Here is a 26,002-nt window from a genome sequence, read left to right as displayed (position 1 = left end):
ACAGAACAAAACTGAATGTAATAATTAGACACTAACTGAATTCTCTTTATTGCCTGTTTTGTGACCTGGTGCTGCACCACGGTTACACTCCGGCTCTGCCCTTTCAGGCAAGAACTCCCTTGGCTGCACATTCCCACTGCACTGGGGCTGTTGTAGCAAGTCCAAAGACAGCAGCAAGAAGAGTGTTTAGAAATTGATTTTGTGCAGTCTGTCCAGTGTGAAAACGCTTGCTTTTCCTGTGAACTCCTGTTCAAAGAACAGCTAGAATCAGGGCAGACCCTAGATGAGGACACCGATGCCTACAGTTTCCCCCTTCCATAACTCCTGCAGCTGGAACAGCAACTTCTGCTCTCCTACTAGAAGGTAAGTATCAGTGATTATAAACCATAACCCATAATGTCTGCAAGGCCCCTGTGAAGAGGTCCATGGAGCTGATTAAACGAAGTGCTCAGGATGGCAGGTTTGATGCAGATGGGATCCATTAGGAATGTGGAGGGGCAGGAGGGGTTTGATGAGCACTGATCCTTCAAGTCTGAAGGGTACGTAGATAGCTTTTGGCTCTATAGGCAAAGTGTCACTCACAACTGCTGCCGGCAGTGTAAAATTATGTCTTTTTGTCTCACAGTTTTTAACCAGAAGATGTCTTTGTGGGTAGCCTAAAGTCATTTTTGTAAGGTATGGATAAAAGAACAGGTAAGTGTCATACTGAACTCCTACCAACAGCAGCCACAAAATTCCCATTCCAGAAAGAATAGCCCTACAATCTCTTCTGTATCTTTTCAAGCTTGTATGCATTAGCTACTTAAGTTTCAAGTCAGCTATTCTTGTTAAGAATCAATACTCAATCTCTTTGGTTAGCTATCGTGATTATCTCAAGAGAGAGTAACCTCTGAGTACAGGAGGAAGAGAGAAAACTAGTGAATCAAACCAAACCTCTTATGGGAGAAAAAAAAAGTACTTCATTTTTTGTCAAATGAATTATCTAGTTCTTGGGCTTTTTACTCATGTGAGAAGGCGAGCAAGATATTATATATAGAGTGGGAAATATCCCCCCAAATAAACAGATTATACAATTGTAAGAACTCCAACCTGTAATACTTCGGATAACACAGGTGGAGTTGAGACAGACATATCAATTACAGCCAATAATTCAGACCAGAGTCCAGACAAGTCCTGTCAGTTCTGCTCACTGCATCATCTTTTAGAAGATGAAAACTCTAACACAATAAGAAATGCTGCATAAACCAGCTTTGGTACTTGATAACACAGAAGGAAAAGCCCTCCATTTGGTCTACCAGGAAAGAGCTCTGCTGCAGACAAAACAGCAAGGTCATCTTCCCTTTCTCTGATATGGTTGGGGAAAAATAGAATTGCATCTCCTGAGTTCATTCTTAAATTGTTCAGAATGGCTGGGAAATTTCTTTTGTAGCAAAAGCTTGTTTGTTTGCCTTGAAACCTTTTGATAAATGTGCAGATAGAAAGGCTGACTGATGGAATTTTATATTGTCTGGAGGAACCTCATTTACAAAACTAGGTACCATAAACTGCCTCTATATTCAGCACGTAACAGCATGCACATCCAGGTTGTGATGTAGACCTCTGAAGGTAGGTGGTAGCCATCCATCCATCCTCATGCTCTGAGTTATTCTTTTCTACCACAGGCTATGAAAGCAGTCTAAGATCCTGGTTTTCCCCCACAAACACTCCTGAGAGATGGACATTTTCGTCTTGGTAGATTTTGGTTTTGTTCCCCATTGCTTCTGAAGAGAATCCTGTTCTCTAGAGTAGCAACATCCGTTCCCTCATCTGCAGGAAACTTCAGTGTCACATGCAAAGGGATTGAGAAGACATCCCTCCTTGCCAAGCCTGACCTAGCAGGCTTCAGAGAAACTGTAGGAATGAGCTGGAGATAGGCTATATAGCAGTGGCCAGGGGAGACTGGGCTGTCAGCAAGCCTGAAGGTGGCATGAAAATTGAATTCACCTACTTGTGAAACCTACCATGAAAGACCAGATTCCCACACGCTTACTCAGGCTATGGGTGCATGGTCTGTGGTGGAATACACGTGGACACCCCCTCCCTGGCAGCCTCAAGCAACCCTGTTACAAACCCATTATATCACCTATAGAGGAGGAAGAGGAGCTGTCTACACAGCTGCTCCAGGCGGGATGGCCACAACCCTCTACCGCTGTCCCCAGGAAAGCTCTTAGTGATCCTCCAACTGAAAAACCCATTTGGAGAGCAACTATCAAACACATTTCCGATTATCTCATACTATGCTGGACCTTTAGTTCTCCTTGGTAAAAATCCCTTAAGGGAGTCAGACCAAATGCACACCGATATCCCAGGAGCACTCGTCCATTTTCCAACTGCTGCATAAATGGGACCTCATGCCGGTCAGCTCTTTCTGGGAGGTATGTTATTGCTGAAAAGCTATACAGTCCTCCATAGCTACACCCCTGCTTCTCCTCCAAAACAGCCTGCTTAAAATTCTTGTGCATTTTTTCTGGAATCAATCAATATTATGGGTCATCTCAGCCTCTCCAAAGAGCCAGTGCTCCTCACGGACCCTCATAATTAGGCCTTGGTTGGATCTGAGCCTTCCCCTTGTGAGCTCATTTGTGCAGGATGCTGGCTTGGAAATGGGCTATTCTGAAGGCAGCCTGTATATCTCCTGTTATTGGTTTGCATGAAGAAATAGGTTCACTGCATCCTCACACCGTTTTCACTACTTCCTTACAGAAAAGGACCTTAATCTTCATTTCTAGCCAAAGAAATAGCAAGGCCTTATTAAAGGGTTGCTGTTATTTCTTTCATCTCTTAAAATGATTGATTTTAAAGCCTGGGAAAGAAGAGAATAATAATGTTGTTTTAGGGCAGACAGAAGATGGAGCAGGTGCTGTATAAACCCTTCCATGTTAAGACGACATTGCCTGGAGCTGAGGTTGTTAAATTGCTCCAGACAGGGGCATGATTTCAGCACACTGTTCACAAAACACGGAAATAGTAAATTGTGAAATTTGCTCATTTAGATGAAGACTTCTGCCAAAAAGTCTCCTCTCAAAATTTCTGAATAAGGCAAATCCCTGAGTGCAATTAGCGTGCTGTCTGCCAAATCATTTTTGCTTGTAATTTAGCTCAGAACATACATGTAGAATAAAACAAACTAATCCAACATATCAGGTTGCCTGGTTTTGACCTTAAAAACTACCGTGATTAATGAGGAACTAGTTTTAAAGAGATTGTATTGTTTTTGCTGAAATTTTTACATCTATGTGTTCCCTCTTCTGACATTTTCTCCTATTCTAAAGAAGACCACTTTCCCTCAGAGACTTCATGGCACTGAGTGTCCCCCTGAGCACAAACATGACAAACTGTTCTGTATTAAGTTCTTCAAAAGCAACTTAAAAAACAATAGAAATTTTCCACTGTAATTGGAAAATTTGTAATTGAGGGAGAGGCTCCTTTTTATTTCAAGAAAAATATTTTACAATGCCAGACTGAAAAAGTCTGAAACTGAAAAAAGCAGTCAAAGTCTGGGGTATGGTATAGCCTGTTCTTCTAGGGTCTGTTTTAATAACTTTTAATTTTAATTTTAAATACAGAACAATAGGATTTGTATGGAAATTCTTTGCACATGCTGCCAATGTGAGCAAAAATGCAACAATTTGCACCAAAGGCTGCTCTGACATGTCCATCCTCTAAGCAAATAACCAAAACTATGTATATGAGCTGGAATGAGTTCTTAAGAAAAACTTTGAACCCCCTTGCTATGGCGGGGGTTTCAAACTATGCCATGATTTTGGAAAATATAGAAAGTATATGAAGATTTCAATAGTACATGCAAAGAAGTTGAAGAAATAAAGATAGTTTAAAAAAAGTGTGGGGAAGGCAGAAATATCCCCTCCTGCTATTTGCATCAAGCCAGCACTGAATATTTTGAAAGACAACAGCCCTAAGCACATCAGCTCACAGTACTTTAAGACTTTTTCATGGTTAGCTATAAAAAACTATCTATCTTTCTAAACTATCTGTCTCAGCACCAGAACTTTGTGTCTTCACGTCTACTTCTAATAGCATAAAATCAGAGAGCAGCTTAGCCAGATTTCTTCTTCCTTAGAAAGAAAGAAAGAAAAAAAGAGATATAAACCAGCATGTAGAGAAGAGATCTAGAAGGGTTATAAAGAACTGGAAACTTCATAATAATTAAGAGTTTTTGATGCATGGTGAGAAAAAAGTGCACTAGAGAAAATTTGCAAAAAGAAATAAAAGCATGTAGAACATATGTGTTCATAAATGTACAGAAAACCATAGATAAGGACTTGGAGAAAGAGTGAAATATTTCCAAGAAGAAGGAATGCCATTTCTTGAGAAGCAAAAATGCATTCTTAAACAATTAAATGACTTGTTTACTTCAGTATTCACCAAGGAGATGAGGAGACAGGTGCCATTAAGAAAATTGCTTCCCAGGAGATACACAGCCCTGGAGAGACTCGCAGTGAGATAGAATAAAATATAATACAAATGGGAATCAAAGACTTGCCAGAACAGATAATCAAGAAATCAGACTGTCAGAAGATGCAACTAAAAGAATCCTCCTGGAATTCTAATAAAAGTGCTTAAATAGATGGGGAATGCTCTTCCATTCATCTAGGCTCGTCCGCTATTAAATATTTAATGCACATACGCACACATACGCATATTTTCCTTACAGCACTTTTCAGTGAACAAAAGTAGAAGGAGGTAATGAAAGCAATTTGAACTTATTAATTTCAACTACAGATACTCATCAGATCATTCAGCTGTTCTTAAAAACAACTGAGCTCACCAACCATTTTGTCCAACATGAATGAATTCTATGGATTTAGAGCATAAAAGACAAAAAGCAATGGAATCTAAAACATTTGTCCCTAATTTGGCAATCCAGTCAGATTCAAGCCAACTATATGACCTCAGAGGTCTTTTTGATTATAGTCCGCTTGTGTGCGTAAAGCATCCATCAATGTAATATTTGGTGCTGGGCCCGCAAAATCTTGCACAATACTAATACCACTTTAAAATCAATCACGTGTCAGAAAAGGAGCCACCAACTTCCATTGGGGATTATGTAAAACGATGGCACAGGCTTGCCTTTCTAGTGAAGGTCTGCAAAAACTGATTTAAAAATGCATCGGAGACTGGTACATGGCTAGGAGTCATGGCAATGCAGGCTGGAGGACTGCAAGCAGTTGATCAAAATCTCTGGGTTTCCCTGAGTAAGCAAACAGTGGAAATGGTCCTTAGATACTGGTAGCATTACTTTTAAAATGATGACATTATCATGTTTCTCATGTGACCTCTCTAAATCATAGATGACAGAGTGAATTTTTACTGCATTTTTTTAAAGAACTTTTGTTCCTGGAGTCATATTTTGTCCCCTAAAGAGACAATGAGAGGTGATAGCATTCGGGTGATAAACACAACCACTTAAAAGTAATTTTCTCTTACTCATGTAATTTTCTCTTACTCTATAGAGGTTTCTCAGCCAGCACTGTTCTGAGAGTTACTCCAGGCATGAGCTAAGGCCCTGGATTTATCAGGATTTCAAGTCCATTTACCTACAAGAGGCATGGAAAAATGAAAATCTAAATATTTGAATGCTATCAAGAAGGCTAGTCAGAACTACAGCTATCCAAAGATTAGCTATCCAAAATATGGGCAAAAAATACAGGTTGAAGAGAAACAACCCAGTAAGCATTGAGATGTTTAAGAATTAACTGGGAAGATCTCAACGATAATGAGCCTGGGATGAATGCACATGGTTCTTCAGAGCGACACTGCCAGTCTCCAGGAAAGGATGTTTGTGATTAAACCTTAGCATTTTCTATCCAACTGACCTTGTCTGACTTCCAAGCCCTAATAAAAATATAGCACCATGATGTGATGCCTGCAGAGAGCAATATGGGATTATTAGTACATAAAATGAGATACAGCTGTAGTCGACTACTACCAGAGCCAGCAGAAGTGCCTCGTTACAATATGACTTCACTGGACTCTAGGTCACAATTTTAATTGGGGCAAATAATTGATTCTTGGGCTTGTGCTCTAAACTAATCTAACAGTTTGTGTTACTGGGTTTCAGACAAAACCAGAGTGACTCAGTATTCTCCGTATCTTTTTTGAAAACTAATAGTCTTGAGGAAATCTTATTTCTTCTCATAGCAACAGCATAAGGAGATCTTGGAGGTTTATGCATGGGTTCTCAGGAATATTGAAACAAAATACTCTTCCAAACAGCCTCTCCCCCCATAGACCATGTCCTCATCAGTTAAAATAAACAAGGCATACACTTCGAAGAGCCATTATTTCCATTTCTTATCAACAGTGATATGAGCACTTTTAAGCAATACCACAATTAGCCTGATTTCAGATACAGTTTAAAAGTGGATTGTAAAATACTCTCCTTATTTAAAGGACTAAAATACCACTCTAGGCCTTCTGTCCCATAAAAGAGATGTACAAACCTCAAGTACACACGCAAAAGGAAATGCTCGTGTTTGAAACGGGGTGTAACTTTTGCCTTCACAACGCTGCATATGGAAGGCCCTTTCATTCCTCTAGCTCCTTCTCATGTGTGACATAGGAAAGCAACCTTTTCTATTGCTGTCTTATCTCCTCAAATTTGTAGTGCAGCATTCAATACATGGAAGGTTAGGGTAAGGGGTGAAGAGACATCAGGGCTGGTGTGACACAGTCTGGGCTCTCAGCCTGGGATTATATCACCTTTGCCATAAAGAGACCTTCTCAGCGGTTATTGTATCAAGGAAAGCCCTGGCTGTAGCACCCTTTCTCCACGCAAACGTCCTTTCTTGCATTTCCTAAATTTCCCCATTCTCTTCTTTCCCCTATGTTCTGAGCTCCTCCAGGGGGCCGGATGCCTATTTTGGGATAACAAGAAATTTTCAGCCGATTAAATTTGGTTAGTGCCTACCTGTGAAGTGGTCACAGAACCAGGTAGCAAGGATGAAAGGGACCCACAGGACACCGCTGAGGCACACAAGTGCTATGGCACAGACTGTTATATATTCCTCAGAGGTGGGGCACAGATCACTATATAGTCCTCAGTGACTGGGCACAGGTCCCTATACAGACCTCACTGTATAACCTGAGCCCAGGCCCCATTAAACCCCGTCACAGCCAGGAAATGCCCATAATCTTACAGGTTTGGGTCCTCAAAACTGGCTTTTTTTTAAGGTACCCACAAAAAAATGAGTCTGTGTTTTGTAACATGCAGCACACATTCTTTGTGCTGTGTAATCAAACAACAATGCATTGAGAGTTTAAGTAGGCTGAAAGACTTTGTCACCCAACCGCAGCAACAAATAATCAAGGCCCAGGCTGCAGGGCGTCTCCACAGCCTGGTAGCAGCAGAGCAAAAATGGCCCCCTGGGAAATGCATGTTTCTTGTTCCTATTTTAGTGGACCCCCTCCCAGAACCTTGAACATTAGGACAAAAGTACAAACAAAAAAATCCCAATCCCCACTATGAAAATCTACCTACAGAACACGTTTATTTCTGGGAAGGTGATGCATGGAAACAGCAATTGTACAGGCTGTGGTTAGTTGCCTATTTGGTACTATGCACCATCATTTTATACATTCTCTTTCATCCAACTTTGTTTCCCTCTTCTGTGAAAACTCTATGTATTAACTCAGCCTTGTTGACTGTGAATAAGGAGGAGAACCCATGCCAACGTGCCAAGTTTTGGTGGTGGTCAGTGTTGGGATGTGCGTGTACCCTGTGGCAGTGTCTATGATTTGGAGGCTGACCACAGCCTGGGGACCAGACGAGTTTCATTTGCACGCGAACATTTCCAAATCCAGATAAGTTTCTCACCAGCGAAGCACATTTTATTCAAGAACAGAATTTAATAGGAGCTCTGCCGCCCTTTCAGGGGGTGCTGTCTCAGACAAACACTAGGAGAGAGTTTGCTTCGAATCTTTCTTCTTTCCTTTTTTTTTCCTGATGAGCCGTAAGCTATCGACCTTTTCTGTAACATAAAGGGGTTGGTTGCTGGGCTTTTCTCTGCTAAACTGCTAACATCTGCATCTAAGTATTAATTACCCAAGATCCTTTTTTTTTTTTTAGTCTCAGCAGTCATTACTCTAACTCTTAATATCAAACCCTCCCATCAGGGGACTACTCGTTATTATTATCGCTATACATGGTTTCTAAGGTGTCCACCCACATCACAACTGATTCTGGAAGAGAGAAGCATGGGTAGGAATTGCTTTGCCTACACAGGAAAGGAACATTTCACATTAAAAAATGCTATGCAGTGACCAACATGGGCGAGCAAATGGCAAATCCCCTGGGGAAATGATATGGTGTTGAGCTGCTGAAGTGGATTTCCTCCCACCAGCACAGCCAAGAGTCCTGCCTGAACTGCCTTCCGAGGCTGAGCTGCTTTCAGCCTGCCACTGCTTGGAAGTGAGTGATGCTCAAATAACGGCCTTGCTTAATAAAATGCTGGCTCTTTCTTTTTAAAGAGGTACAAAATGTATTCCCAAGCAATAAGCCGGTGTGTGATTTAACCACTGTTCCAGTGGTTTACAGAGTGTTTAATTCAGACAATTATAAAAAGCGAGAAGCCCAACAGCTCCGTCAGGGCTTGAGCCAAATGCCAGTAAACTCAGCTGAAAGATTCCTATCCACTTCAGAGGATTTAAGGTCAGGCTCCACAATCAAGCTATCAAGTTTAACTATTCCAAGGGCCAGTCTGCTGTTGTCCAAATACAACTGAAAAAGCATATCACATCATGAGGATGTTGTTATTTACAGTCTGGCATAAAAGTCACCACACTATGCAGCAGAGGTGTCTTAATTAACTATATAAACTATCTCAAAAATACGATAAAAACTATGGAATGGTAACTGGTAAAGAGGGAGGAGAGCAAAGTAGCAGCAAAAGCAGATTCTTCACGAACTGCAGAATATATTTTTCTACTTATTTAACAAATTTTACATTGTTATTTGGTTTTACCTACCTTTTTATAAGGGTTTATTTCAACCTCTATATATCATTGTTGGGGGAAAATATTCAGCTCCTCCAAGTAAAATTTAATTAGCTGAAAACAGACTTTATTAATTACAGTACTTTTTCCTCTTAAAATAAAATGTGGGCTCTAGTACGAGTTTATAAATGTTAAAGAGTGAAATTGTGCAGCACTCTCTGCAGTAATTACCACATATCGCCTCTGTTGGGTAAGCAGTATTTCTCTCCTTGCTTTCCAGAAGGGGACACTGAGGCATAGGAAGTTTCTTTAATGCTACAGAGAAGGGGCATAACAGGCCAGAACAAAATAAAATAGAACAGTCTTGGTCAAATGGACAGATGTCTGCAGCAGAGCCAGTTCCCTGAAGTTTTTTTAACCATGATTTTAATAATGAAACACGTTTTCCTTTTACTGTGTGGAAATGGGAGCATGTACAAGGAAAACCTTGTTGTCTTTCAAAATATTATACAATAGGGTGTGTACAAATCTGATTAAGTTTTCTTTAGTTCACTTTAACCTCCTTCCTGCCAGTAGCTTGTATAAAAGAGACAGGAGACAGGAACATTAGTGAGAGCTCTGCAGAGAGATCTACAGACATCACTTTGAAAATTTACTCACAGTAAGCACATGCTCAGTTCCTCCTCCTGTTATCACTTCCGTGGCTCTCCAAAATATGAGTGCATATTTTGCACTCACTCCACTCATGGGACTTCTCTTGAAGTTACTGGGGGCTCAGTGTGGGCGATGCGTGCGGTATTTTATGGACCCTTGGCAGTGCAGGCAGGAAGGGCTGAACTCAGCTTCACGATTGCTCCTGTGATCTACTTACCATGTTCCTCTGACTACACCAGATCAATTTGGGAAGAAATATGGATTCTGTTTAGGAGTAACTGTGTACAGTTCCCTCCTTCCCATACACAAAATCAATGAGGAGTGGGAATAACTGCTGGTTTTCTCACTGATCCCTATGAGTATATTTGGAAGCTCCCATTGACATATCCCATCTGGGTGTGCTAACACCGTGCTGAGAGCTCATGCGAGAGGGTCAGCGCTAATCCCTGCCACTCAGCTGTGCTCAGAGGGAAATGGTTCATGCAGAACTGGATGAACACTAAGAGGTCCGAGGAAATGTATGTTTTATGCTGGGCGTTATTTTGGGGAATGCAAACACAACACAGAACTATAAAGAAGTGTAACATTTCTGCTGGCCATAGCAAAAAGATAAAGATAGTGGTACCCCTTTGGATATCAGTCCAAAATTAGCTCTTGTGTAGGACCTGCGGTGCCAGATCAAACCAGTGGTCCAGCAGCATGCACTGGTGTGAAATGACCTTGCACTGGTGTGAAATGACCTTGCACTGGTGAGGGAAATCCTGCAACAAGGTTAGGGGAACACTGGTCAGTCATGGCCTGACCATGAAAACCCTGAACAAGGTTTTTCCCTTATTTCAGTGAAGGATGTGAATGACTACAATCATCCACAGTGGAATCAGTAGGAGCAACATTATTAAAACCCACAGAAGAATAAAACAATTGTCGGTGGCTGAATTTAATAAGCAGGTTGTTGCCTACGTTGTATTGCTAAATTTTTATTTTCCAAAGTCAGGAAAAATAATATTGGGAAATAACTGTATATGGTATTTGTGTTCCACTTTTTCCCAGCACCTTGCACGAGAGCTCCCTGTTCCACATCGAGACCTGCAGATGCTATCGCAGTGCCTATAAATTACAACTAGCTGGCAATTACAATGCGCCAAGTGCAACTGTGGGGTTATGAGAGGAGCTTTGCAAAAATATTTATAATGCAGACAGCTGTAAGCAGTTATCGGCAGATATATCTGAAAAGCAGCACCGTTCAGAGGAAAGCAGATGGGGCGGTTCGGAGATGTTCATACCAGGGAACACGAGCAGCGAGCGCAGAGCCTTGTTCCACTAGATGGCACCCGGCGCCAGCATCTCATTTTTGGGTGACCAGCAGGAGAAAAATGGGTGACATGCAGGAAAGCTGAACTGAACATAAACTCCCTACACACCTCAGTCCAGGAAAATCAAAACTGCGGACCTTAGCCGGCTCCCCCTGTGAAAACTGAAAACCATGGGCCACTGAAAACAGAAGGCAAATGTGGCAAAACCGTAGAGGTTTCTACCCTGAGTTTACCAAGAGGCTGTGAGAAGGCTGAAATAACAAAAAAGGAGACATCTGTGCAGTAAATATCCCTGCAGGGATACTTACTCTTTCTTCTACCTCGGGCTTACTTTCATTTTTAAATAAGATCCTTTGAGTCTATGTCATTGGCATATATTAGTTGTCCTATAGAGAGCCAAATTGTGCTGCTACCCCTTATGTGGGGAGTTTACTTCCACAACAGCTCTTATAGAAAAATGTTGCAGTCCTGCACCCTGTATAAAATACCATTTGTGAACATATGTGCTAAGGACGTGCCCAAATTGGCTTGTCAAACTTATGGAGAGCTCAGAATGAAATCTGGAAAATGCCGGTACAAGCCCCTTTTGACTTCAGCCACAGCCTGAATCTGGAGAGTCTGCAGAACATGGCAAAAATAATTAGAAATTTCCCTTTAAAAAGCAATTTATGCTGGCAGATTAATGTCAAGTTATTTAAAAAGTGATGCCACAGATTAGATTAATTGGCTTCCTTATTAGTTGGCCTCAGCAGGGGTGTAGCAAGGGCATGAGTGGGTACAAAGCCTAAACTGTGTGGCCTTCCTGACAAGGCAGATGATAGCCGAGGATGAGGAAAAGGGTCGAGAGAGCACAGGGAAAGTCACACTGTCACAGCCTGGTTCCAGGAGTGAGTGTCTAATGAGCAGGAGGGATATTGCGGAGGGGAGTGAGTTTGTTCACCAGCCTTGGCTGCTGATTTGGAGGTATGCCGAGGCACCACTGGCACACACCAAGGGGGTGTAATGCTGGTGCCTATGTGCAGAAGAGGACTAATGCACGAAAACCGTTTGTAGAAATGGCAAAGGGATTGTTGCTCAGTGCCAAAGGCTTTTGCCACTCGTGTTTCGTCAGGTGGAGGGCAAGGATGCTGCCTGTGGCTTGCAAATTTTGTCGTCACCAAAGGACCTGGAATGTCAAGCTGAACTGAACCTTGTGTTGTGTCAGTGTGCTTGGTCCTGCCTTCAACAATCTTCATCCACACACATCCATCAGAGCAATATGCCTGTGTCAAATATGAAATAGGTGATGAAGAGATTTTTACCCCTTCATCCAACGGAGGCTCTACTTTCAGTTGATGTATTTCATCACCTGTTACATCATGTTCACCTGCTACACCTGTCCTCTCTCTTCGTGCACTACCCTAAAATATACACAGGACTCCAAAGGAACGATAAACGCCTATGTTCCAGGGAAATGGTAATGTGCCACCCGTTCCATCACTCACACGCACTTTGATCACCTGAAAGATCAACGCGACTGTTACTGTACAATATGGTTTGCAATGCCTGTATACGTACCTACAGCCTAAATCACTTTGTAAACCCTACCTGTACCAACACGATATGCAGCAATCCTTCCAACCCTCCTCCTGCCAGCAGTCACCTGATCCAACACTATATCATGCTGTGGGGACACCAATGCCTGACACATCTGCATGCCTTCTGGCACCCTCTCACTTTCCAAATCTTCCCCTTATAATGGATACTCCTCTGACACATTCAACCTTCCAACTGCCTGCACTGCTGCTCAACCAAACACGGAGAGCAAGGTGAAACACAGCTGAGTGTGCAATATAGTTGAAGCTGGGGGGAACAAGAAGCTGGTTGTCAGGGACGAAGAAAGATCATGCAGTAGTAGCAAACTGCCTGGACCACTCTATTGTTCATTTTTAGCATTTCTAATACATACTGTGCATGATATTTCTATTTTTTCCACCTTTGTTTTGTCTGGAATAGAACTGTGGTGTCAGTCAAATGCTTTTGCTCTTAGCCAGGTTTACTGCAGATACAAAGCTTATGTGCTCATGCTGTGTTCATCCTGTTGCTCAACACCCTTTCAGCCCACAAGCTGATTTCAGAGGAGATTTCAGATATATTGCCAGAAAGATGGAGTTTTCAAAAATTAAATAAAACCAGTAAGATCCTGAAAAAAAAAAAAAAAAGAAAAGCAAAAATGAAGACCAGATTGAGGCAGGGAAGGAAAGAGACTGAAGAAGTCTGGAGCATGTCACTCTGGGACACCAGAGCTTTGACATGGATGATGGTGAGAAATCTCCCAATTCCCATGTTCCAGCTGTACATGGAAACAACTTAACCTGGAGCTCATGATTTTTTGTGGTGAGTCAATCACAAGATACAAGCTGTAGGGAAGCTGAAGATACAGGCTCCAGGGCTCAAAGATTTTAAAACATGCATGTCTCTAGTACAGATTTTTTTGTACAAAGTATTGTTTCTCCATTGCTAGGTAGAAGCCAAAGAAAATTATTTCAGCTTTTTTGTTGTTGTTTGAGGGGGTTTTGTTGTTGGGTTGGTGGTTTTTTTGGGTTTTTTTTTTTTTTTTTTGTCTGTGTGTTTGTGGACAAGTGTGCTGAGACAAATCCTTGAGGAACACCTGAATGTAACTAGTATTTTTATGGGGAAAAAATGCTGAGAGATGTATTTATGTCTTGCTATTGAATCTGTACTTCTCTGTTGTTAAACACATTGGTTACTGTACCAAAGAAACTGTATTGGAAAGAGGGCATGGGCCTCAAAAATGTAGGTGTTGCACTGTCTGACTTCCAGGACTTTTGTCCTTAAAACATCATTCCTGTGTTAAACAGTGAGGTCCCCTGAGAACTGCCCAGTGGGAAGGCTGCGGATCCACTGTACATGGGCATAGTGGGAGCTGCCTACAAAGAGCAGTAGGAAACACTGAGCACACAGGTATGGCCAGGATCCTGCCTTCTCTCAGGGGCAGGCACCTGGCCCATGGATGCAGAAATAAACAGGACTTGCCCCCGTGTTTTCCTAAGTCAGAGACACAGTAATCCATTTAATACAGTGGTATGGGTGAGAGAGAGTGGATATAAGCTGAAAGGGGAGGTTCAGACTGGATATAAGGAGAAACTTTCTGCCCGTGAGGACAGTCAGGCAGTGGGACAGGTTGCCCAGCGAGGCTGTACAGTCCCCTTCCCTGCAGGTTTTCCAAACCCAACTGGATAATGGTCTGAGTTACCTGCTTTGAGCAGGAGGCTGGACCTTGGAAGAGCCTTTCCAGCCTGAGTTATCTGGTGATCCTATGATCACCCTGTGTATAAACCAAGTGGATTTTTTTAAACTTTGCAGGTTTTGCCAGCTATTGCAAGGATCCAAAACATCTACTGCCTGTTTAGCCATAATGTATAGAAATGACAACTCAGTGAAGAAACACAGCAGATACTGAAATTATATGTTTTATAACCAGTCAACGTTCTACAGAAATGGCAGAGCCCAACTATATGTTTCCTTTTTACCATTCCCACTCTTATTGCCAATATGATACTTAAAACACACAACCTGGCATCAGCTTCCTGGCTTTCAGCTTTGTATTTACTGAAAATTATTTGAGGAATTTTGCTGTGCAACTTATACATTTCTATTGGTGCTGTGGAAAGGTCATTCTGAAACACCATGTATCATCATATGCCTACATATATCTTATTGGTATGGTGTCATCCCATTCCTGACCAGTTGGGCCAGTCCTTAAAGTATATTAAAAAAAGGTATCTTTTAAGGGAAAAGCAGGTAGAAACTATGGGCTAAACTCTAGAGAAACAAGATAGGTGTTGTGGTTTAACCCCAGTTGGCAACCAAGCACCACACAGCCGCTCGCTCACCCTCCCCCCCGGTGGGATGAGAGAATCGGAAGGACAAAAGTAAGAAAACTCATGGGTTGAGATAAAATAGTTTACTGATTGAAATAAAATAAAATAAAAATAATAACAACAACAACAACAAATTGTAATGAAAACAACAAAAAGAGAGAGAAAAAAAACCAGGAAAAACAGGTGATGCAACTGCTCACCACCCGCTGACCGATGCCAGCCCGTCCCCAAGCAGCGATCCCTGCTCCCTGGCCAACTCCCCCCAGTTCATACACTGACCATGACCTCATATGGTATGGAATAGACCTTTGGCCATGGCTATGGTCCTTCCCAGCTTCTTATGCACCTCCTCACTGGCAGAGCATGGGAAGCTGAAGAGTCCTTGACTTAGTATAAGCACTGCTTAGCAACAACTAAAGCATCAGTGTGTTATCACATTATTCTCATGCTAAATCCAAAACACAGCACTATAGCAGCTACTGAAGAAAATTAACTCTATCCCAGCTAAAACCAGGACAACAGGTGAGATGAGCTGCAGGGTGATGGAGTTGGAGCCACAGGTAACTTGCAGCGCCACGAAGACAAAGCTGAGAAAGGGGGATTTAAAAAACTGCAACTAACCAAAGCTAAAGAAGGATCCCCTCAAGCTAACTGATGCCTGTGTTAAACACTGAGCCTACCTCAGGACCTCCAGTGGATAGGGGGACCTAAATGAAGAAGCATTGTGTGATGGAAGTTTATTACTTGTGCTGATACATAACCTTTCATGCTACATGCTTTAGGTAAAGCAGTATGCTTTCATTAAGTTTAGAAATGCTGTGTAAAGCCTATGTGGCATTCCTGTTTCTCTGCACTTACCTTACACTCTCTGAAAAGATAAACTATAAGCCCAAAGGCTCATAGCTTCAGTATAACTGTGAGTGCATGTATCTAAGCAGCATCGGAATCCTGGGAACAGACTACTGGTCTATCTGCCTTCAGATGGGATGCATTTGTACCAAGGCACTCTGCCAAGAGATCCAAAACTGAAGGGCAATGCCTCAATTCTGACCAAATTTAAGGGACTAAACACCCCTGGATAGATCCTCTGACAGTGCTCTGGTGAGTGGCCAAACGCAGCTCTCAGCCAGACGCCAACACATCTATATTCTAGCCAAAAACTTGAAAACTGGAATATTAAACTCATGTAGTCTGACTCTCCGGGGAAGCTGAGTACTTCTGTTTCCAGACTATGTCATCTTTTGTACAACACACAGCTCAGTGGATGCTGCAGCTGAATGCCAGACCATTGTAAAGGGCTGTCACAGGAAACTGTTTGTCATGATACACATTATTTTGCGGAATTCTTAATGGCTGAGTTTTAAAATGAAGACATTGAAAAACTGCTTACCCATGAGGTATTTTGCTGAGGACATAATATGCCGTATATGAATGCTGATACACCTGCAAAACAAAATTAAGAAACAAAACGTTAAAAAAAAAACCAGATTAGTAATTGTCACGTGTATTAATAGGGCTCTTTTTCTGCAAAAACAATCTAGCATTTATGGCTAGAGAGCTCTTATAAACACTTCAAAATCTGTAGTGGAAAAGAACAATACATTAATTCATCTAACGCTGTTGTGTGTTCTTTTCATCTTGCACTTTATTACAGTGTTTGGCAAATCGTATACATCCAGATGCTCTGTGTCGTTACCATGACTACCAGGTCTTTGATTAAACTGGGGGCACATGGTCTCTGCAAGGGCTAAATATAGAACAATCATTAATGAGGACACCTTGGTCAGCTGGAGATATTCTCCATCATTATAACTAGACACAACAGGGATATAATGCATATTTTTTTGCTTTATTCCCACATAAATAAAACAGGGAGTGACGCCGGGTGATCTCAGAGCTGGTTGTAAGACCCCTGTCAGTCAGCAAATAAAACCTTATTGACTCAGGGCATAAAGCTGACCTCGCATTTGTTTGACCTGCTAAGTTGCATCTTCATATTAATTTGCACTCTTTGGGCCTTGGGGAGGAGCTTGTCAGCTTGTATGCAGGTCATCTCAGAAGGGAGAGTTTATTACTTATTTTCTAAGTAGTAAGTAATAATATCAGAGCCAAGGTCGGCGATTTAGGAGTTGGTGATTTTCTGCTAGTGACAACGTTATCCCTAACAGTGATCTGTGGTTGCCCGAGGTCGCAATGCTGAGCAACACAAGAGTCAGGGCACTAGTGTGAAAGGTCCAAATATGAGTGACTTTATATACATTTATACAGGCACTCGCTTTTGCTATTCTGTCCTGTTACTGTATGCTACTAAATAGATAAATAAATAAGTCTCCTAACAATAATTTCATTTGACTTCTACTTAAATCTTTAAGCCACTTCCTCTCCAGTAGCTCTCATAAATCATCCTGTCCCAGAGGACAAAGGAGGAACTTCTTGAATACCTGCTTCACCAACCAAGTTTGTCTGATCAAAATTACTTTTCCTAGGTACCTCTGGTTTTAAACAATTTTCTTTTTTTACTTATGCCAAGAAGCCATGAGATGTCCTGGATGGTGCTGCCAGCCTCAGCGGTGGCCATGCCAAGCACATCGCTAGCATCACAGACAAGTAAGCATGACTTACTACCCATCACTCTTGAGGGCAAGCCTGCATAGTGGCGTCTATAGCAGGCTTACATCTTTTGGGGGCTCAGTAGAGAGGCAGATAAACACAAGGCACATCATCCTGTAGATATTAAAACAAATTTCTTTGTTACAATTTGAATTCAAACACTAAATCCTTATATTACTGCATGAACCCCCTGAAAAAAAGCTACCACCAGAGTATAGAGGTGAAAGCACTGGATTTCTACCTACGAAATGCAGAGACTGATGCCAGACTGATGCGATTCCCTTCTTCCCCTGTGCAATTCACTCCCTTCGTTACAAGGACATCATCAGGTTACATCCCAAAATCATATCTCCTTTTAGGCATTCAGATACATAAAGACTACTCCAGCAAGGTGAGTTTCTGGTGTATTGATATCAGGGAAGGTTGAGGAACACAAGTGAATTCACTGCAAGCTAGCATTTATTTTAGTACAGGTGTCCTTTTTAGAGCCACCTGTTTCAGATGATGTCAAATAAATTACCGTTCTCTCATCTACATGCAGTCATATCAAAGAGATCTTGAATCTTATAATGCTGATATTGGAGACCTGGCTGATGCATGTGGCCTTAGATTTTATTCCAGCCTTCGTGAAGTTCTAAAACTGCTAAAATTCCTTAAAGAAAATGCACTGGAAGACTAAATTTGTCTACAGAGCTGAAAAACCTAATAATTCATTGCTATTAAATACTGAGCAACTTTTGTCTTCAAATATCCTCTCAGTAAGATGTGGAAAATGTTGTAGATATACAAGTTGTGATATGAGGCAAGGACTGGTGTTCAAGGTAACAAGCCATGCTGTGTTGTCAGCTATCAGCGGCAGAGGCAGAAGTCAGCCCCCAAAATGATTATGAACAGAAGCCTTCGGGTAAAATAGAGAAATGTGGCAGGATGGAGGGAAAAGAAACCGCCAGGGAAGTTTTGAGCAGGACATCTGCTGATGTCCCTGCTTGTGGTACAGAGTCCCCACACCCATGCTAGAGAGTTGAGAGCTGTCTTAGAGCCATTAATGGAGACCTAAGTAAAACATTTTCTTTGCTGAGAGAGTTTAGCAGTGGGGAAAACAAAAGCTGTGGGACTCTCAAAGAACTCCTTTATTTTCTGAACATCATTTGTCATCCTCTTGGTCTTTGGCCAGACTCTAAAATATCTCACATGAGCTGTGCCTGTAGCATGTAGTCTTCAAAGGCTTGCAGCTAGCAGAGTTCATTCATAGGAGCAATACTTTCTCAAATAAATTCTTAAAATCAGTAGGTTTGCTCATGTAAACAACAACTACTTGCATGAGCAAAGATTTCAGGATCAGACATTCATTATTATTATAGTTCTTAAGGACAAGAGTGCATGCAGCTCAAAAGTCCTTCTCATCCCTATTATTTCAAACCTGTTTGGAAAACACTGTGAGCAACCCTCCTAAGCAGAGAGGAATTCAAGAGAAACATCACTTAATGTCTTTCTGAGAAATGAAATGGCTGCTTTCCTCTTAGATATGCAAACCAAATGAAGTTATTTTAACTTTCTGAGAGGATGACTATGTCCGCTTAATATCTCAACTGAAATTTCTGCTGGGGTCAAGCTGAATTAGGCTATTCACTTACCAGTAGGAACACCACACACCAGGGAAAGTGCAGGAAAGGGATAAGCATTCTTCTGAAATCCAAAGCTGAGACTGAGAGACTAGACAGTGCTTGAAAGTTAGTATTCATTTCATTTAACCTCTCTGTTTCTGAGGCTTAGCCAACAAAAATAACTGTATTAACTCTCTGTGTTCCACTTCTCTATCCAAGGGGTGCGGTAAAAGCCATTGCATTGATTTGATGCTCTTAGCCCTGATTTTTGGCTGGATCCTAGAAACACACAGCTCCTCTCAGTAGAGAGGCATATTTGAAGGCAGCAGAGTTTTTGGCAACCGTTTTGCTCGGTAGACCCTGTGTGCCAAGTCATCCCGCCAACATAAGTTAGAACAGGTTTGAGACTGCTCTGAAGGGTTCTAGGTATTACCAAAATTGGGTCACAAAAGCTCCCATGCCAGCTGTGACCAATGAGTGCTGTAAAAGTCATTATACTAAAACCACTGTGCCAGCAACACTCTCCCACTGGGCTTCTCATCCCAGGTCACAGCACAGATCTTGCTTACTTTCAATCTACATTATGCTCTGCAACATGTGCATGGTTACACTGAAATCATAAAGGGTCTAAGAGATGGATCTATCTGTTTCCACTTAAGTCTTGGAAAGGCAAATATCTCTAAAATTCAGAAAAATACAGGACTAATTATATATGACAACACCTTGTTGTGAAGCCACTGACCTCATTTTGTGTCATCAACAAAAGAAACCTAAACCTGACCAGATGACAGTGGAAATGCAAACACTGCAGCACATATTGCAGCAGAGAAGACCATCCGCCTCTCTCCCACCACCAAATTGCAAAATAACAAGTAAATTGTGGTTCCTACAAGCTACAGAAATAAAACGGAAGAAGCAACTGCAGAACAAAGCATTGTGTGACTGGTAGAGTAACATCTCCTTCAAAGGACTTGCTTCATCTCCAAGGATATATGTTGTAGTCCAGCAGGGCTTACTTAAATAGAAAATATATGTTATTTAAGAATAGAATGGGTTTGGACTTATTTATTCATTGTGACTATTCATATACTTTAAATTAGAGTCCATAGCTCTTGTTCTTGCCTGAAAGCAACTGCACAAATACTTGTCATAGGTCCAAAAGACAGGCAGGATCCTGGTTACCTCCCTACATCTCACCTGGTTTGTCACAAGCTGGACACACAGAGCCTGTGCCTTCATTAACTTCTTGTTAAAAGCTTGAAATTTTCACCATTATTTTCAATTTGGCACTGCCCGTGAAACTCACAAAGGACTAGGTTTTAGATGGAAATTAGAGAATTTTTAGAAGGAGATTGTGAAATGTGTTTTCAGCATATTTGGGCTGGTATGAAAGATTACGCTACCTGCTGAGGATTCACCACTAGCATCAGAAAGAAAGGAAGCGTTTAGTTTACACTTCCATCTTCTGTGCTGGTTTCTGTCACGCCTTGTGGGCTGATACCATGCTAGCACCAGCAGTAATCAGCGTTTATGGAAAGGCTTTCTTTTATGTTTGTATGACAAGGTGCTGAATCAATACAAACACGAGGCACATGCAGACTTTCTTTCAAGGAGGTTTACAAGGAAAAAAGGGGGGAAAAAGCCCTTGGAAAAAGCCCTATCCTCTCATCTTCCAACAGGCTGTTCTATCAAAACAGCTAATTTAGGGTCTTACTGTTCAGCATATTAAACAGTTCGTGGATCTGAGATTAAACCCAGGTGGACTGGCTGCCATGAGCTCATGATTATTACTTACTTGATAAGTATAGGAATAAAACATCCTTTGCATTCATTTTCTAAATGACTCCATAGAGCCACCTGGTCCTTCATGCAGTAGTGTTATTTACATTAAAGAATTACCTAGAAAACTCACAAAAAATCCCATAATACTTAGAGTTGGAAAGGGAACAGCTACAGGGCAGAGCAGAAGTGCAAGCTGTGTTATAAAGCAGTTTGCAAGGCTTAATACAAAATTTCTACTATTTAGCGTCTTCTTTTTCAGGAATCACACATTTCATCCAAAAAGTCATCTCAGTACCCCCAAATAAAAATGAACACTCTAACTAGTCATTGGAAATAAAACTGTACAACGGTTGGCTAAAGTCTGAAAATAGCAAAAATATATTTTAATGTAATTAATCATAAAGCACTCAGTAGTTATCTGGGTAAAAGGAATGACTTTTTATTCTGTAACAATAAAGTATATCTCCAACTAATAGATCCCCTCAGGATTCTTAACAGACCTAAATTGTCTTTATAATCTATTCTCTTTTGTACTCTATAGTAAGACAGTAAAAATACAGCACAAGTGGCCAGTGGAACAGGAACTGCCAGATCCATGAAAAGGGTTTCCCATGAAGAGTCTCTAAAAAGACATTTGCTGGAAGTAGATTATATAGCCCATTTTCCTACTTGTGCTATGAGCAGACAAATCCCCAAATGCACATATGAATGTCAAACCGATTGAATAATCCCAAACATTTGACATAATTACATACTCCACCTTTTAAAATGGTCCTGGCACCCTTAAACGGTAATTCATGCTGTGATGCAAAATATGCAGGTAAAAGACGATTTGCCATTTGGCCTTTAATATCTGTGATATTTAACCAGGCTCTGAAGTTGACAAATTAAGAGGGAAAAGAGAATAAAGTAGAATGCAGGAAGGCTGCTGCTCTGCATTGGCAAACAGCTCACATATTTGGTACCCTGTTATCTAACGATGGCACGAAAGGGAGGGAAAAACAAGTTCAGAAGGAAAATCAGAAGCCAATGTTAGGCAGAGGTTGTGTTTCCTTCTATTACATGCACATACCATGCACAGTAAAGGACGACCCAAGTCACTACCACACTGTCACATTGATTCTTCTACTTGTCAGTCACCAACAAACAAATATTGTGTTATCTTTGCAGGGTAACTATGTCATTCATACAAATCTTCCAGTAGAGAAAAGGATAATTGTCTGATTAAAAATACCTCACTGCCATACTTTATGGTATTCTGTGGAGAATTAAAGCAGGTCACTGTACCTGTTTGCAGAATTTTCTGTATTTTTAATGAAAGTCAACATCAAAGACTAAATTTTCACTTAATGAGTCAACATCTTTTGCCTTGATCAAAATTCTTTATGATACTATTGGTTTTGTTGGGACTGTACAACCTGAAAACTGACGAATAACTTGAACCCTTCCGTTCTGTTGAGAAGAAATCCTTCTTTTCCCACTACCTGTTGAACTGGCCCTCCAAAGGGATGAAAAATCCATTCCTGTAACTGACCAGCAACTTCTTGGTAATGTTTTGTTCAATTTCTGATCTTTCATTCTCCCATGTATTTGTGATTTAGAGCACAAGGGGTTACCTCTGGCTGAGACATGGTTTGTGGGCAGTTAGGTAACACTCTTTTCATTTTTTTCTACCAGTGGAGAGACTGGTCAGCAGTATTCTCCCCAGCCCAACTATTTTAGCAAAGTATTACCACCATTTTATTGCTAATAGGCACTCCATAGTAACCAGCCTGGAATTAGATTCTCTGAAAAACCACATGCTATCTATTACTTTTGTGTCACTGTAATAAAAAAAAACCACACCAAAATCCCTACTGGTATTTTGTACCCCACACTCAGTGAAGCTCAATTGCTTGCAAGAACCAAACAGATCAATAAAGCCATATAATTTGAGGTCTCTTCAACATTCTCACCTTTCAAATTCGTTGTGATACTGACCTATTTTGTTTTCTTCTGAGACAGCAAATTCTCTTTTGTCTCCACGTTGAATTATCCCTTTATACTTTATCACTTCCCAAGTAATGTACCTCAAATACAGTCTCATGCCATGTGCCAACCTGTTTCTACAGCCCTCCACGGAACACTGCCCATTTCTCTTCGTGCCTCTAATAACTTAGGAAAACCATAATGAAATGCTATCAACAAGCATTTCCTGTGCGTTGGTTCAGCTGGCAGCCAAATAACCCACAGCTGTTATCGAACATGTGATTTGGGATGCTCTTACCCACTGCACCATGTTCAGCTGATCAGCCACGTGTAACACGGTCACAGCCACAGAAAGTGCACACTGAGAGTGCTGTGCCACTCTGGGACGGTCTGGGGAGCTCAGGAAAGGGCAAAGATGGGGGAAATAGGTTTGAGCAGGAAAGGTGATAAGAAGAAGGGTTCTCTGGATCAATCAATATACAAAGCATTTGGCAACTGGTTGTCTTTGCTATAATTGTCTGTATTCCAGAGGAGCTAACTGAACGTTTGGGCAAAAGGAGCAAGACATATACCTGGGGAATGCATGTATTACAGTTGAGTTATGGGAGGAAACCATTTTTCTTGGAAAGAGGAGGGGAGGAGGGAGGATCCCAACTCAGCAGCGTAACTGTGCCTGGGCAAAATGACACAGCCAACACGAAGCAGTCAATGTCTCAGAGAGACCCAGTGGGTCAGCGCCTCATCTCAGCCACACCAGTGTGAACAAGGAGCTGCTCCACTGCTACCCGATGTCATAGGAAATCAAGAATCAGCAACTGGGTATCTCCAGAACCAGGAAGAAATTTTAGCAATTGATTTGGAAGAAGGGAATAAAATGCTATGTACAAGGGATAGAGAGTGGAAGAACACAAAAGGCAGTGGATCATCAGGTAGAGTCTTTGCATGGCTCTGTTTTTCAAATATTTTAACAATTTAATCTCTAAGCTTGAAAATTCAATCACCGCAATACAAGCCTGGAGGAGCCTTTCTCTATAAGCTTGTCCTTGGTGTGTAGCGAACAACCAGAACAGCACTCCAGCCAAGCGGTGCTGTGAACGCCCTGCCACCCACACTGGGGAGGCTTCCTCAGAGCAGCAACAATCTCACATCAAGGTGACATCAGGAAGGGACAGCACGTTCGTGCCACAGGGACTTACATTTTAGAAGTGTGTGTAACTCAAGCTCAAGCTGATTGTAATAGGGTCGTGTGCTGCAGGCAACATGCACGGTTAATATGCAAATCTCTCCCGCAAACATACAGGGGGAGTGCTGGGATTAGAAGCTGATTTTCCATCCAGCAAACCAAAGGTCTCTGAACCAGCAAAGCCAAGGAGTTACTCCTTCGCAAATAGTGTCGTCTCTAGTTTGCAAAATAACCATAAATAAAGTGTGATGGCAACATCCACTACAGTGATAGATGGACTGCAGTGTTGTAAGATAATGCTGTTACTTCTTGCTCCACAAACTGATTATCTATCTCAGTTGTTTCACGATAATAATTCTTTATTAAAAGATTTGTTTCCAAATTAAACTTTGAGAGCCTTATACCGCTGACGACGCCGAAAGCGAATTTCAAGGCCAGCTTTAGGATTTATGACTTTGTGACGTGGTGGAGGTAAAGTGGATGCTCTTTTTGTTACAAATGCAGCTCCAGAACCAAGGTAGGCTACAGGTATTAACATACAGCTCGTGTGCCAGATCTCGCCCCTAGGAGAGCGTTAATCCAATCTGCCAACTGCTGCTGCACTCTAATACAGCTCTGCCCTGCCAAGCAATTACAAAAGCCTCCTTTTGCTCCCGAACCACCTGTCCCTCACAGCGCTGCACTGGCACCAGCAGCACCAGCGAGCACTCGCAATCACTGGCTTAAAGGACGACTGCTCCATTTTTAACTAGTAAATAAAACGGCAGCTACAAAACACTCGGTAGGATTTTCGCGTGAGCCTTTGTGCACTTGTTGCTCAGGTTATTGGGAAGCATCTGCACTCAAGTTATTAAGAATGACGAGTGAGGGTGGTGAATAATGAGCTCATTTTGTTGTTGATCTTTTTAAACTTTTATCGGTATTCACATCACGTGGTATACACTCCCAGGTTTCCCTCCCACTCTGCAGCAGGCGTAGCGCAAGACCGGATGGAAATTCTCCAAGCACTGCACTTGCCTGTTTTATAGTCCGGTTCAGAAACTTGGAAATGAGAATTAAATTATCTAGTACAAAGTTAATGTTGCGATTCTAACATACCATACAATATATCTAAGGAAAAGAAATAAAAGATAAACAAAAAAACTTTGCATTATTTTGTAACAAGGATAAGAGTACAAAAGTAGTCTAGGGCCAAACACGAGTTTTAGAAGGAGACAAGAATTATCCCAAACCTAGGAAACATAGAAGACCTTCAAATCCATACAAACACACACAAAACATACAACTGTGATTCTCTTGTAATATCTACGGTCATAATAATATCTGTATTGGGTCAGACCCAAAGTCCATCCAGTTCACTATCCTGGCTCGGACAGTAGCGCAAAGCTGATTCAGAAAGAAAACTACAGCTAGCTTATTTATAGTCATCCTTCCCCAAAATACTTTCCCAGGCTCTCGCAGTTTGCAGCTTGGAGGCACTCTCTTTGCAGCTGTCTACCTTGAGGGATGTCCCTGCCATTGACCTCTCCAGTCATTGTTTACAAGCATTTACCCTTTTTGCACCTACGACCTCACGTAGCAACACCTCCTTCCCAGACAACAGTGCCAAAAGCCTGTTTGGGGTATGATTCCTCGACCAGTCTTTGGTGTCTATTTTAGCCTCACATTTACACCCTGGAGTACACTGACTATAAAGGTAGCCCAGGGTAGCTGACGCAGATGGGGAGTTTACATTGTTCACATCTACATTCACTTGACTGATGGTCACCTTCGTTGACTTTGGAGTTACAAGTTTGAGGGCCGAAGGACAGCATGAGAAATCAATGCTTAATAATCAATGCTTTTAATGAAACATTAGATAATGCCTTCTTTCAATGAAACATTTCTTGAGCTGTGCAGACTGGATGTGGAAAGATTCTAAAAAGCTCTTTTTTGTCAAGTTTACAATCCAAATGGCGCAGCTTTGTAGCAATTACGTGAGAACCAAGCCATGAAAATGGGCTGAATGCT

At 41.6% G+C, this 26,002-nt stretch overlaps 1 protein-coding gene across 1 annotated transcript in view; it reads right to left on the bottom strand.

Annotated features, from left to right (window-relative positions):
• DPP6 (dipeptidyl peptidase like 6) overlaps positions 1-26,002 on the bottom strand; it is a 429,771-nt gene that overhangs the window by 114,321 nt on the left and 289,448 nt on the right. The window contains exon 6 of the mRNA XM_075495503.1: positions 16,236-16,288. Within this exon, the coding sequence (XP_075351618.1) occupies positions 16,236-16,288 (53 nt within the window). The remainder of the gene's footprint in view (positions 1-16,235; positions 16,289-26,002) is intronic.

The sequence above is a fragment of the Mycteria americana genome, chromosome 2 (assembly GCF_035582795.1).
Source record: "Mycteria americana isolate JAX WOST 10 ecotype Jacksonville Zoo and Gardens chromosome 2, USCA_MyAme_1.0, whole genome shotgun sequence".
NCBI classification, from domain to species: Eukaryota; Metazoa; Chordata; class Aves; order Ciconiiformes; family Ciconiidae; genus Mycteria; species Mycteria americana.
This window is presented reverse-complemented; position numbering and strand designations above follow the sequence as displayed.